This window comes from Symphalangus syndactylus, chromosome 9 (genome assembly GCF_028878055.3).
Source record: "Symphalangus syndactylus isolate Jambi chromosome 9, NHGRI_mSymSyn1-v2.1_pri, whole genome shotgun sequence".
Taxonomy (NCBI): domain Eukaryota; kingdom Metazoa; phylum Chordata; class Mammalia; order Primates; family Hylobatidae; genus Symphalangus; species Symphalangus syndactylus.
Genome location: NC_072431.2, coordinates 58,745,539 through 58,760,404, shown reverse-complemented (window position 1 = coordinate 58,760,404; position 14,866 = coordinate 58,745,539). Strand labels below are relative to the sequence as shown.

Genomic DNA, 14,866 nt, shown 5'->3' with positions numbered 1-14,866 from the left:
GCTATGTTGCCCAGGCTGGTCTTGAACTCATGGCTGCAAGCGATTCTCCCATTTCAGCCTCCCAAAGTGCTGGGATTGTAGACGTGAGCTACAGTGCCTGGCCCTAAATTTTTAAAATGCAGCTAAAATTCGTTTCTATGTATTTACAAACAACTTCAAATAAGATAAAATTGTTTTCCCTAGATCTGAAAAACTTAGGGTACATACCCTTGCAAATTTCAGTTTCTAATACCGATTTTGCATGTGGTTAGAGATTTAGTTTTTGGAATAAAGAACGCAGTGAGAGAGGCCAGGTGCAGTGGCTCATGCCTGTAATCCCAGCACTTTGGGAGGCCAAGGCGGGTGGATCACTTGAGGTCAGGAGTTCAAGACCAGCCTGCCCAACATAGTGAAACCCCGTTTCTACTAAAAATATAAAAATTAGCCAGGCGTGGTGGCGTGCGCCTCTAGTCCCAGCTACTCAGGAGGCTGAGACACAAGAATCGCTTGAACCTGGGAGGTGGAAGTTGCAGTGAGCCGAGATTGCGCCACTTCACTCCAGCCTGGGCGACAGAGCAAGACTCTGTCTCAAAAAAAAACCAAAAAACAAAAACGAAAAAACCAAAAACCTCTATGAAGGCTTCTCCATAAGTTCATGAGGCTGAAGAGAACAGTCTGACATTTCAGCCATTCTTAGGTATACTTCTATTCCTAGGCATTTGAGCAACAAATGATATAAAATACAGTACATGTAATTTTTTTTTTTTTAGACAGAGTCTCACTCTGTTGCCCAGGCTGGAGTGCAGTGGCGTGATCTTGGCTCACTGCAACTTCCGCCTCCCAGGTTCAAGAAATTCTCCTGCCTCAGCCTCCCAAGAAGCTGAGACTACAGGTGCACGCCACCATGCCCGGCAAATTTTTTGTATTTTAGTAGAGACAGTGTTTCACCATGTTGTCCAGGCTGGTCTTGAACTCCTGAGCTTTGGCATTCCACCCACCTCGGCCTCCCAAAGTGTTAGGATTACAGACGTGAGCCACTGTGCCTGGCCTATAATTTTTTTATGTACACAAAATTATCATTACCTGGCCATCCTGGAATGAGGCAGATCAATCTGGAAAGGCTTGCAGGAAGATACATATTTGTAGTTTTTCCTGAAATTTTAAGTATTTAAAGTTCTGTGATATGACAGGTAGGCTCTTTCAGGCTACAGGGAGAAGACACTTTAGAGAAAATGTTAGGGAATAATAGAGTGGCTTTTTCACTTTTTTGCTTCTCTGCTTATAGTATTTTGTTTTGGGAGGGATGGGATCTGGCCTTGATTTTGCAGAGACTTCTTGTGCCCAGCCCATAGTATCTACCCAATCAGACAAGGAGCCAGGAATTACTGCTTCTGCTACTGATACTGATAATGCTAATGGGTAAGTTTATTTCGGTGAGGCAAGTTGAATACAGAATGGACTACACATTCATGGTCAGTCAGTCTATCTATCTGTCTGTCTATCTGGTCATTTATCATACTTTTTTTTTTTTTTTTTGAGACGGAGTCTTGCTCTGTCGCCCAGGCTGGAGTACAGTGGCGCGATCTTAGCTCACTGCAACCTCTGCCTCCTGGGTTCAAGCGATTCTCCTGCCTCAGCCTCCTGAGTAGCTGGGATTACAGGCGCCTGCCACCACACCCAGCTAATTTTTATGCTTTTTAGTAGAGACGGGGTTTCACCATATCAGCCAGGTTGGTCTCGAACTCCTGACCTTGTGATCCACCCACCTTGGCCTCCCAAAGTGCTGGGATTACAGGCGTGAGCCACCGGGCCCAGCCCATTTATCATATTTCTATAGATTTCTCTCAGCTCAGGAAAGATACCTGTTTGAGTTGGGAAAAATAGGCAAGTAGATGGATGAAATGGCCTCAGGAGGGCCTTAGAGAGCTTAGGATTCATCTGTCTTCCTTTTACTTGGGTTTTTTCAAAAGAAGAGTTCTGCAGTTGCTCTATTTTTACATTTCATTAAAATAAAACCTCATTTTCAGAGAGGAGGTACCACATACTCAAGAGATTTCAGTGTCTTGGGAAGGTGAAGCTGCCCCTGAGATAAGGACATCTAAGCTAGGCCAGCCAGATCCTGCACCCTCTAAGAAGAAATCCAATAGACTCACCTTAAGCAAAAGAAAGAAGGAAGCTCGTAAGTACAGTCAGATACACTTTGAAGCCTGGCTCAAGTACTTGCTCCAGGAAATTAGGGAATGGGACCATGGGCAGGCTGAGAATTTTCAGCCCAAGACTTGAGACTATTAGGCTGTAATTCTTCTTCCTTCTTTCACTGACCTTTACTATCTACGAAGATTGTCTTCTTCATCTCCCCACCCCACGTTTTCTTTTTTCTTCCCAGAAGATGAGAAGGTGGAGAAAACTCAAGGTGGACATGAGCACAGACAGGAAGACCAACTAAAGAAAACAGTTCAGCATCATTCTCAGATCAGGGACCAGCAAAAAGGAGAGATAAGTGGTTTTGGTGAGTTCAGCTGGTTTGGCAAACCTACTTGGCTTGAAAATTTGAGATAGAGCAGAGGCAGGGTTACGATGTTAGAGGAAACTGCAAAGAATATGGTTAATCTCTCACAGCTGCTTGTTGTAGAATATGCTGCTGAGAGAATGATTTTATTCATTCAGTCATTTATTCACATAATCCATAGTTGTTGGGTGCATACTATATACAAAGCATTTTAGATGTTTCCCAGGAAGAAAATGAAGATGTCGTAAGAAAGGTCATAGAAAAATCAGGAGTGGTATTATAGATCCCAGGGGAGGAGAGAATTTAAAGAAAGAAGGATGCTCAGCTATGTCAAATGCCATCGTAAAGAAGTCAAAGAGGATAAACATAAGCCCAAGGACATCACAATTAGGAGGCCATTAGGGGTTTAGTTATAGTTACCGGAAGGGTTGGTAAGTGTGAATGGCAGCTTATAGCTGGTTGAAGAGTAGACACTTTTTCAATTAGTTTAGATATGGAAAGTAAGAGGGAGAAAATGGTAGATAAAAAGGAATGGAGGCTGGGCATGGTGGCTCATGCTTGTAATCCCAGCTCTGTGGGATGCCGAGGTGGGCGGATCACAAGGTCAGGAGTTCAAGACCAGCCTGACCAATATGGTGAAACCCCATCTCTACTAAAAATACAAAAATTAGCCCGGCGTGGTGGCGTGCGCCTGTAGTCTCAGCTACTTGGAGGCTGAGGCAGGAGAATCCCTTGAACCCGGGAGACGGAGGTTGCAGTGAGCCAAGATTGTGTCACTGCACTCCAGCCTGGGCAACAAAGTGAGACTCTATCTCAAAAAAAAAAAAAAAAGGAATGGGTACAGAGTTGAGGGAGGGGTTTTTTGTTTTGTTTCGTTTTGAGATAGAGTCTTGCTCTGTCGCCAGGCTGGAGTGCGGTGGCACAGTCTCCACTCACAGCAACCTTCGCCTCCCGGGTTCAAGTGATTCTCCTGCCTCAACCTCCCGAGTAGCTTGGACTACAGGCATGCGCCACCATGCCCAGCTAATTTTTGTATTTTTAGTAGAGACGGGGTTTCACCATGTTGGCCAGGATAGTCTCGATCTCTTGACCTTGTGATCTGCCCGCCTCAGCCTCCCAAAGTGTTGGGATTACAGGTGTAAGCCACCGTGCCTGGCCTGATAATGGTAAATTTTATGACAAGAAATAAAATAGATCATACAATATACCAGTATGTTCAAAAATTCAAAAATACCAAGGCAGGAGGATCACTTGAGACCAGGAGTTTGAGACCAGCTTGGGCAACACAGTGAGACCCTCATCTCTACAAGAAAAAAAAAAATTAGCTAGATGTGGTGGTAGTGCCTGTAGTCCTAGCTGTTCAAGAGGCTGAGGTGGGAGGATCTCTTGATCCCAGGAATTGGAGGCTGCAGTGAGCGATGATTGTGTCACTGCCCTCCAGCCTTGGTGACAGAGCAAGACCCTATCTCTAAAAAACTAAATAAATAGACAATAATCTAAACAGGCTTGTACCAAACAAAAACAAAAACCCCAAAACAAAACATAATACAAAAAGACAGAACAAGTTCCAAATTTAAGGAATGGTGGAATAAAAAGTTACTTAGTGTCTAATCTGTATGTGTACGTATATGTGGTTTTGGTTGTGGAAGCATAATATAATTTGCACATACTTGGAAGAAAACTCCAGGACTATGCAGGCACCAAACAAGGTAGTTCAGGTCAATAAACCATTCCTCTTGTTATAATGACATAGTAACATAAGGCACTGAGGTATAAGTCTAATTTGAACAACCAGGTGGCCTGGAGTTCAGACTATCCAAAGGGAGTTTCCAGGTAGTCAAAAAGGAAACTAAAAGGTTTTTTCTTTTGGTTTTATGTGACTATATAAACTCAGGTGGGCTTGTTGAGAATTTTTGGGATACTGCAGACCCCACTGACCTGATCTCTGGTTAGCTCAAATAAATTGGTGTCATTAGATTTGTGTTGCTCTGTCTCCTGTACTTCTAAGAATTACTGCAAGGGGCCTGGCACAGTGGCTCACGCCTGTAATCTTAGCACTTTGGGAGGCTGAGGCAGGAAGCTTGCTTGAGTCCAGGATTCAAGACTAGCCTGGGTAACATAGTGACACCCCCATCTCTATAAAAAAGAAAAAAAAAGTGAATTTATATTAAAAAAGAAATGGAAAAAAAAGAATTACTGCATGGACTAGATCTTAGGCTGGCAGATGAGGGTTCACCCTCTAGGTGATTGTGAGTTGAATTGTGATTGTAGTGGATTCATCAGCCTCCTGCTATAAATAAACCATTCTTCCCGTTTCTTACAGTTGCCAAGGAGAGGTGAGTGCTCCTGAAGTAGGAAGGAGTATTTAATGAATACAGTTTGCATTAAGTACAGAGAAGGAAAAGAACAGTGTGTCATGAGAGGAAGTAAGATTGGGCTGGTCAGGGAGTGCATTTCTAAGGAAACAGTATTTCAGCTGAGACCTGAAGGCAGAGTAGAAGTTATCCAAGTGAAGAAAGAGTTTTAGGTAGGGTAAAATGTGGTATGTTCCAGATACTAAAAGCCAGTGTGATTGCGGAGCTCAGAGAGCAAGGGGAGGCAAGTTGGGAACGTGGCTCTGGATGGCTGGAAAGAGGGAGGCAGTGGCTAGGTCAAAGACCATGTACAGAGTGAACATTTTATCCTAAGTGCAGGGGGAAGCCACTGGTGGGTTTTAACCAGGGAAGTGACATCTTCAAATTAATGCTTTAAAAGGATCCTTTGGTGAGTAATTGGAGATGGAGTATGGGGAGAAGACAAGAATAGACCAGTTAAGAAGTTAGTATTAGGATTAGGTATTAGACTTCGATTAAGATGATGGCTGAGCACAGTGGTTTACACCTGTAATCCCAGCACTTTGGAAGGCAGAGGCAGGAAGATCACTTGAGCCCAGGAGTTTGAGGTTGCAGTGAGCTATGTTCATACCACATCACTCCAGCCTGGGTAACAGAGCAGGACCCTGTTTCAAAAAATATATATATTTAAAAAATAAGGCCAGGCGCGGTGGCTCACGCCTGTAATTCCAGCACTTTGGGAGGCCGAGGCGAGTGGATCACGAGGTCCGGAGATCGAGACCATCCTGGCTAACATGGTGAAACCCCGTCTCTACTAAAAATACAAAAAATTAGCCGGGCGTGGTAGCGGGCGCCTGTAGTCCCAGCTACTCGGGAGGCTGAGGCAGGAGAATGGCGTGAACCCAGGAGGCGGAGCTTGCAGTGAGCAGAGATCGTGCCACTGCACTCCAGCCTGGGTGACAGAGCGAGACTCCGTCTCAAAAAAAAAAAAAAGATAAAAATAAAAAATAAAATGGATTAGGATGATGAAAGTAGAGAAAGAAAAGTGGATGGTTTTAAGGTATGTTTTGGAAGTAAAATTGTTAGAAGTTGGTAATGAATTAGATATTGGAAGGTTGGAGCAGGAGAAGGTATGTCAAGGATGATTGGTTTCTGGCTTGAACAGTTACGTGAAGGGAGATGGGAAAGAGTGGAGGAAGAAAAAATTTGTAGGATAAGATCAAGCATTCAGGTTTGGGTACATTTAGGTTTGAGATCCTTGTGAGACATCCAAATAGAGATGTCAAAGAGCAAGGTGGCTTAGGAATCTCGAGCTCAGAACAGAGGCTGTAAGTAGACAGCTGTGTTCTGTCAGGTATGAAAACGGATTTCAAAGCCATGGGAATGGGTGAGCTTGCCTCAGGAGAAAGTATATCATGGGGAGAGAAGGCCCATGATTGGGCTTTGGGACCCCTCACATTTAGAGATTGAAGAACGAAGAGAACCCAGCAAAGGAGACTGAGGGGGAAGCTGCCAGTAAAATCAGGGGGAGGGGGACAGGAGAATGAGACATCACAGAACCCAGGAAACTAGTGTTTCAAGAATGAGTGGTCAAGTGAAATCCTCTTAACATGTGTCTGTGACATCAGTCTTCATTATCATAGAGCCACATCCGGGCATCAGTTTTCCAGAGCACATTATCTTCTCCTTTAGGTTACTTGAAACTTTTAAAAAAGTACAATGTTCTTGTCAAAAATATTATTCCAAGCCATAAATTTCCAGTTCCATATCATTATAGTGATTTTTTCCTACTCGTTTTCTTATGAGTACTCATTCCTTTCATAGCTAACAACTTGTATTATTATTGATCTGTATTAATTTATATGACTCCTGGCCTCTCCTCCTACTCTTTTTTTCTAGTCTTGCTAGCTCACCTCTGTAAACATCCAAAACCACTATTGGCAACTGTCATTTCAGACTAACATATTAGTCCCAACCAGTACTTTGTTTTTCAAGATAAGGTAATTGAGGCTGGGCATGGTGGCTCACCCCTGTAATCCCAGCACTTTGGCAGGCTGAGGAGGGTGGATCACTTGAGCCCAGGAGTTCAAGACCAGCCTGGGCAACATGGCGAAACCCCGCCTCTACCAATAAATACAAAAAATTTGCTGGGTGTAGTGGTGCATGCCTGTAGTCCCAGCTACTTGGGAGGCTGAAGTGGGAGGATCACTTGAACCTGGGAAGTGGAGGCTGCAGTGACCCGTGATTGTGCCACTGCACTTCAGCCTGGGCAACAGAGCGAGACTGTTTCAAAAAAAAAAAAAAAGTAATTGCGAAAGTGATCTCTTATATGTGATATTTTGAAAGGATCCAAATGCAAGTCGCCTTCTTTTCTGAGGGATGATTCTGGAGGGATGGGATTAGGAGCCATCCCTTATGATCAGGTATTTAAGGTAAAATTTGGCAGTGGGAGAGAGTGAACTTACTAGAGAAATATGTTGGTTGATAATGTTAAATAGTGAATATATAGCGATACCTATGTGTCTGCTATGTAATTTTTCTCTGTCAACTCAATTGCTTGAGTGTAGGCTCAGAAAAGGTGGAGAGGGTTCATTCCGGTTGGTGTTTTGCCATCTGGGTGGGAAGAAGGACAGTGGGAAAGGGAGCTGAAGGTGTCTACAGGAGAATCCAAATAAATGTCAAGTAATCAAACCAGAGTGGAACAGAGTGAAGAATGGAAATTGCTTCCATATGGAGAGGATGGTAGTGGGCAGTGGGTTGGAGAGCTAGATAAAATGAAAGTTGCTATAGGAGTCTTTGAGCAAGTGAGGTGGAAGATGGGGCATTTTTGTAGAGAGGATGTTTGGATAAGTGGCTCAGAGGGTGTGCAGTTCCTGCAGATGACTGGGTGGGGCATGCAGGAGTAGGAGTGGGTTCCAGAGGTGACATGAAGAAAAAAGTCAAGGGACTGAAATAATGGGGTGCTGTATGAGGAGTTCCTGTGGATGTAGAGGTCATTTGGAATGAAGGCAGGAGGTGGAGAGAAGACTGAATCAGATGCCAGCATCTCTACAAGGGAGAGGAGAGGTAAGGATAGTCCCATGGCATAGACCTCAAGGGAGGAAGGGTTTTTATAAGAGTTGGGGAGTAGTAGCAATGGGGTAATGATAATGCCAGCCTGACTTTCTGTCTCAAGAGACATGGGGAGTGTGAGAGGAACTGATTCCACTTACAGGGTTGCAGGTGGGGGTGGTTTAGGTGGGGCAGTGTCATTAGTGGGTCTCCAGGCTTCAAAAAGGAGATAGAAGTTCAGATTTGAGGTTAAGGATATGTGGACTTTGGTTGCTCGAGTCAGTGGAGTTTCCAAGACCACAATGGAAGAGTTTTGGTGGGAGAGAGGAGAGGCTGAGGGACATGGGTCAGCTTAGGAGAGGTGGGGGTCTGGAAGGTAATGGATAAAAGGAAGGCTTGGCCTTTGAGCAGGGCCTAAAGTTAATAGTTGATGGAGATGTGATAGGCTTAGACCTGTGTCTTTTGGAGAAGAGTGAACTCAGACGCTGTTGGTCCTAAAGTTTGCAACTTGGTGATTTGGTGACAGGTAAATCAGTTGAGATTTGGATAAGAACTCTGGATGTTGTGCACAAAAGAGATGCAGCTTAGCCCTTCAAAAGAACTTTTCAGTAGTGTCATGCCAGCAGAGAACAAGGCACTATCTGGAAAGATGCCTTGTTCTTTAATTTAAGAACTGTCAATACAAGAAACATTCCTTTCAGCCTTGGGGCAGGGAGACATGGTAGCCTAGTACAGGAAAAATCAGGGCATGAGACTTGAGTTCTAAGTTCAGCTCTATCACCAAGTTAGCTAATCCTCAGCAAGCCAGTTACCTCTTTGAGCCTTATCAGGCTGGTTGATCTCTAATGTCTCTCTGGCTATGTCATTCTGGGAGTTGGGAGGGTTATCCTGATTTTAGTTGGATTAAAGAAGGAAGAGCATATTTTTAAGTCTCTTATTTCATTATTTTCCTCTCACAGGTCAATGTCTGGTCTGGGTCCAGTGTTCCTTCCCAAACTGTGGGAAATGGAGGCGGCTGTGTGGGAACATTGACCCCTCAGTTCTCCCAGATAATTGGTCCTGTGATCAGAACACAGGTAGAAAAGACCAGAAATGTTTTCATTCACGTTTTATTGTTCCTCCTTTTCTTTCTCTGCACTTATCCTTCAGATTAAATACTACATAAATATAGTTAGCACTTAGTGGATCCTTGTAGTGCTTGGGAGAGAGGAAGGATCTGCCTCTAATATGGAGATGAATCTGGGCAGAAAAGGCTGGAGGAAGATGCCCTGCAAAGTGATCTTGTTGAGGAGGGGCCTGGAATCTAAATACATGAGCATTGGTCTGCCCCTGTCAATCCTGATTAAAATATTGATATTGGGTTGGTGGATAGGGAGGGATATAGGATATATGGGGGAAAACAGACGAGAGAGATCTGGTGGGCTTAGAATTGTAGGATGTTTGAAACTAGTTGGAAGAGATAATGATGATCTTGTCCAGCCCGATTATTTTACAGATGAGAAAACAGAGTCTTAGAGAAATTATTCTCATGGTGCTCCATAGACAGCACAGTCAGACATGCAGGCGTGTAAGCAGGAGTGTGGAATCTCTTTCTAGGATATGAGGAGGCAGCATTCCTACTTCCACTGGTTCCCCTGCATTTCCTCCATGGGTCTTTATTCTTCCTCAGTGCTGATCCCCCAGGTGCCCCTTTGGTCCCACCTGCTGCATATACCAATTTCCTTCTTGTCCTCTCCCGAGCCCTCATCCAGCTCTTTCTCTTTATGAGTCTCTTCCTGTCCCTTCATTCCTTCTCTCTTTCAGCAGATGTGCAGTATAATCGCTGTGATATTCCTGAGGAGACCTGGACAGGGCTTGAGAGTGATGTGGCCTATGCCTCCTACATCCCAGGATCCATCATCTGGGCCAAGCAATACGGTTACCCCTGGTAGGGCATTATGACACAGAGCATCCTTCACAAACTTGGGAGAGGTAGATTTAAGCAGGGGTGGAAGAAAATGGAAAACATCTGTAATTGAAATGGTTCTGGCCTTAGAAAGAGCATGGGGTGAGAGAAAAGATAAAGTACCAAGCCTGGAGGCTTTGAAAGAGTGTATTTTCTGGAGGTTTCAGCATGGAGGTGATAGCTCCCTGGAAAAAAGGGTCTGATAGTGCTACCCCAACTGGTAGAAAGAAGAGGGTGGATCTGAGGCATTTAAAAATATTGAGATTGGCCAGGCACAGTGGCTCACGCCTGTAATCCCAGCACTTTGGGAGGCCAAGGCGGGCAGATCACCTGAGACCCCAAGTTTGAGACCAGCCTGGCCAACATGGTGAAATCCCGTCCCTACTAAAAATAGAAAAATTAGCCAGACGTGGTGGTGCATGCCTGTAGTCCCAGCTACTCAGGACGCTGAGGCAGAAGAATCACTTGAACCTGGGAGGCAGAGGTTGCAGTGAGCCAACATTGCACCACTGCACTCCAGTCTGGGCGACAGAGTGAGTCCCCATCTCAAAAATAAAAATATTGAGATTGAGAGAGACAAACTAAAGGGAACAAGGAAAAGTGGGATAGTCTCTTCTTTGGAGATGTCCCTAGTGGAAGATTTTGTTCTTAGGATTGTGGATGTCTCAGAAGGGTAAGATACCTTCACTAGGTGTATTCTGAGCTCCTGTGTGCATCGATGGAAGTCACTTTCTCATCTGAGTCATTCAGTAGTGACCACTAGAGGGGGCTGATGGGAGGGGAATCTGTTTTTTGGGTCCTTTTTTTTGCAAAGCTGAGCTGAGCGCAGTGACTCAGGCTTGTAATCCCAGCACTTTGGGAGGTTGAGGTGGGAGATTGCTTGAACCCAGGAGTTTGAGATCAGTCTTGGCTATGTAGTGAGACCCCATCTCTGCAAAAAATAAACAGCTGGGTGTGGTGGCATGTGCCTGTAGTCCCAGCTACTCAGGAGGCTGAGGTGGGAGGATCACTTGCGCCTGGGAAATCGAAGCTGCAATGAGCCATGGTTGTAACACTGCACTCCAGCCTGGGCGACAGAGTGAGACCTTGTCTGAGAAAAAAAATCATACTGCTCTTTTCTGTGCATGTACATTGATGAGGTTGTGTTCTGTTCATCTAACCCCTTCTCTTCTGTCCCCTACACCCAACTGTCTTCTCCAGGTGGCCAGGCATGATAGAATCTGATCCTGACTTAGGGGAATATTTTCTTTTTACTTCCCATCTTGATTCCCTGCCGGTGAGTTTCCTGGTTCAGGGTAAGAAGGAGCTCAGGCCAAAGTAATGAACAAATCCATCCTCACAGACGTACAGATAAGAGACATGGACATAGCCAGCAGACACAAGTGAAAACAGACAATTAGGATGACAAACACAGAGATAAGTGCTCACACATATAATAGAAACAAACTTGTATCTAATTAAATATTTATCCACTGTCAGGGCATTAGTGGTTTTGATAAATATGCTTTGGCTAGGATTCCTGAGGTAAGTATGGAAGAACAATTGGAACAAGGGTAGGGTAGATGAGTCAGACTTTGAGGGAGCATGTGAGGCCCAGCACCTCCTTCTAGGTGAATTCCCATTCTCCCCATCTGTTCTGGCTAGAGGAGAAAAGCAGGGAGCAGGACAGGAGTCCATAATAGGATCATCTTTTATTTCAGTCTAAGTACCATGTGACATTTTTTGGAGAAACAGTTTCTCGTGCATGGATCCCAGTCAACATGCTAAAGAACTTCCAGGAGCTGTCCCTGGAGCTATCAGTCATGGTGAGCACATCTTGGGGTTCTGTTGTGATACAGAGAAAACAAAATCTTCCTTTTATTAAACCTCATTTTCTCCCAGGGTAAGCCATGTCGGGAGAAAGTTCTGTGTCTGACCAGGTGTGCCAAGGGTGAGGTAATTCATGAACGACTTTTCTTGCTCCCAGGACTGCAGCAGGGCAATTATTTTTTTCAGTCTCCTTCCCTGCCTACAGATTGGGGGCCATTTTGAAGATGAGGTTTTTCTACAGTTTAGCCAAAGCAAGTGTGGCAGAAATGAGGGCACAGATTAACTCAGGATTTCTCAGTCTCAGCACTATTGGCATTTCGGGCGAGATAATTTTTGGTTGTGGAGGGCTGTCCTGTGCATCGTGGGATGTTTAGCAACATCCCTAGGCTCCAGCGGCATCTAACCAGCAGCAGCCCCCACCTCCACCCTGCCCGTGGTTGTGACAACCAAAAAATTATCTCCAGCCATTGCCAGGTGCCTTCTGGGGGCACAGTCTACCCAGTTGAGAACCATTGGATTAGCACCATCATATTTCCTCCCTGTAGTCACTTTGGGTTTGACCAGCCTTGCAATTGAGCAGAGGCTCAGTGGCTCAGGGGCCTTAGAAAATCAAGCAATGAGTATTAAATCAAACAGCTGGATCTAAAGAAACTTGTCAGAAGCTTCAAAGTGAAATCACCTGGGCTCCTATAAACCTCTTTTCAAATTTCCATGGGATTCACTTTGGAGAGGACACCAAAATGTTGGTTGAAAATATTGCTAGGGCCAGGTGTGCTGGCTCACACCTATAATCCCAGCACTTTGGGAGGCCGAGGTGGGCAGATTGCCTGAGCTCAGGAGTTTGAGACCACCCGGGCAACATGGTGAAACCCCGTCTCTACTAAAATACAAAAAATTTGCTGGGCGTGGTGGTGTGTGCCTGTAGTCCCAGCAGGAGGCTGAGGCACAAGAATTGCTTGAACCAGGGAGGTGGAGGATGCAGTGAGCTGAGATCGCACCACTGCACTCCAGCCTGGGTGGCAGAGTGAGACTCTGTCTCCAAACATATACATATATATAGTTAGGAATTGGTGAGACGTCTATTAGACGGAAGGGGGGTGTTATGTCTGATCCCTAAATATTAAGAATAGGAGTATCGTATCAATACTAGGAACTGGAAATAAATGTTGTAGTCGAAGAGAATGTCAGATGGGTAGCAGTATGCTGGGGTCACTTCTCTAATATTTATTAGTGACTCTAATCTTTTTTTTTCTTTTTGAGATGGAGTCTCGCTCTGTCCCCCAGGTTGGAGTTCAGTGGCGTGATCTCGGCTCACTGCAAACTCTGCCTCCCGGGTTCAAGCAGTTCTCTGCCTCACCCTCCCGAGGAGCTGGGGTTACAGGCGCCCGCCACCATGTCCAACTAATTTTTGTATTTTTAGTAGAGACAGGGTTTCACCATCTTGGCCAGGCTGATGTTGAACTCCTGACCTCGTGATCTACCTGACTCGGCCTCCCAAAGTGCTGGGATTACAGGTGTGAGCCACCGCACCTGGCCATGACTGTAATCTTTAAGTCAATATTTATCATCGGCTCTAATCTTCCATTTCAGAAAAAGCGCAGAAATGACTGCAGCCAGAAACTGGGGGTGGCCCTGATGATGGCTCAAGAGGCAGAACAGATCAGCATTCAGGTGGGAGGGTGTTCAGACCACACCGTTCCTTTCCCTACTCTTGGACAATGGGGATTCTTTCTCAGTCCAGGCAAAGATGGTTTGTGCTAGGGGCCATCCTACCTCTATATTTCACTTCAGGTTTCAGATATAAGTGCCCTAACCTCTCTTTTCTGTGGAGTCAGTTTTTATGCTCAAATTCTGTTGGTGGGGGTGGGATGGAGAGTAAAAAACAGTGAATATTTCCCCTCCAAATTTCCCTTATTTGTTGAATTAGAAACAAACTGGAAATAGAGATTATAATTAGTTAATCTCCATAAAAAGTCAGATAAGCCTAATGTGTAATTTCAAGTGAAAATAGTATGGAAAATGAGGGCTGGGCGGGGGGTTCACGCCTGTAATCCTAGCACTTTGGGAGCCCAAGGCGGGTGTATCCATTGAGTCCAGGAGTTCAAGACCAGCCTAGGCAACACGGCAAAACCCCATCTCTACAAAAAATACAAAATTAGCCAGGCATAGTGGTGCATGCCTGCAGTCCCACGTACTTGGGAGGCTAAGGCAAGAGGATCATTTGAGCCAGGGATAGGGAGGTTGCAGTGAGTAAAGATTGTACCACTGCACTCCAGCCTGGGTGACAGAGCAAGACCCTGTCTCAAAAATAATAATAATGATAATAATAATTTTGGTATGGAAAATGAATCAGAATTTCATCATAGCTAAATTCCAGAAGACAGAAAGCAAAAGCTGCCCCTGAGAGGGTAGTGGATGATGCTTTTGTTTCTTGGTTCCATTAGGAACGGGTTAACTTGTTTGGTTTCTGGAGCCGATTCAACGGATCTAACAGTAATGGGGAAAGAAAAGGTAGGATAAATGGAAGTTGAGGACTGGAGAAGGATGGGAGGGATTCCTTCATGAGGGCAGCAACCCATGTTTTTCTTTATTTTATATTCTCTATCATCAAGCTAATTCTGGATTCTTTAATAGGAGGCTCTTGTGAATGTCATTGACCCAGTATCCAGGATGGATGGGCAGATGAGAGAGGAATGGGAGAAACAGGATGGGGAGGGAGGGTGTATTGAATAGTGATGGACTTCAAAAGGGTGGAAATCTGGGATCACATTTTATGGCGAAAATACCACTTGTACACAAAAGGCACAGTTAGAAGACAGATTCTCTGTGATACAGCTTCATTAACTCACTATTTTATAGTATGAATGATTTAGCCTTTCCTTCCTTTTCCTGTTCTAGACTTACAGCTCTCTGGTTTGGACAGCCCAGGATCCTGCTTGGAGAAAAAGGAGAAGGAGGAAGAGTTGGAAAAGGAGGAAGGAGAGAAAACAGTAAGATTAGCTTTAATTTCAGTTTTTATTTTTATAGAGATGGAGTTTCACCAGGTTGCCCAGGCTGGTCTCAAACTCCTGGACTTAGGCAATCCTCCCACCTCAGCCTTCCGAAGTGCCGGGATTACAGGCATGAGCCACCACACCTGGCCAAGATTAGCTTTAAAAATTGTTTAGATGGCTGGGTGCGGTGGCTCACGCCTGTAATCCCAGCACTTTGGGAGGCCGAGGCAAGCGGATCACGAGGTCA

The 14,866-nt window shown here is 44.9% G+C and overlaps 1 protein-coding gene across 47 annotated transcripts in view; it reads left to right on the top strand.

Moving 5' to 3' along the window:
• The window catches only part of ZCWPW1 (zinc finger CW-type and PWWP domain containing 1), a 28,881-nt gene that overhangs the window by 11,459 nt on the left and 2,556 nt on the right, over positions 1-14,866 (top strand). For 21 of the 47 annotated variants that reach the window (XM_055292566.2, XM_055292555.2, XM_063646211.1 and 18 more), the window contains 10 exons: positions 1,281-1,398; positions 2,007-2,158; positions 2,366-2,488; positions 8,832-8,948; positions 9,676-9,799; positions 11,018-11,093; positions 11,518-11,622; positions 13,217-13,297; positions 14,071-14,137; positions 14,525-14,616. In XM_055292566.2, the coding sequence (XP_055148541.1) occupies positions 1,281-1,398; positions 2,007-2,158; positions 2,366-2,488; positions 8,832-8,948; positions 9,676-9,799; positions 11,018-11,093; positions 11,518-11,622; positions 13,217-13,297; positions 14,071-14,137; positions 14,525-14,616 (1,055 nt within the window). The remainder of the gene's footprint in view (positions 1-1,280; positions 1,399-2,006; positions 2,159-2,365; positions 2,489-8,831; positions 8,949-9,675; positions 9,800-11,017; positions 11,094-11,517; positions 11,623-13,216; positions 13,298-14,070; positions 14,138-14,524; positions 14,617-14,866) is intronic. The other 26 variants (XM_055292568.2, XM_063646230.1, XM_063646236.1 and 23 more) reach the window with 10 other exon arrangements.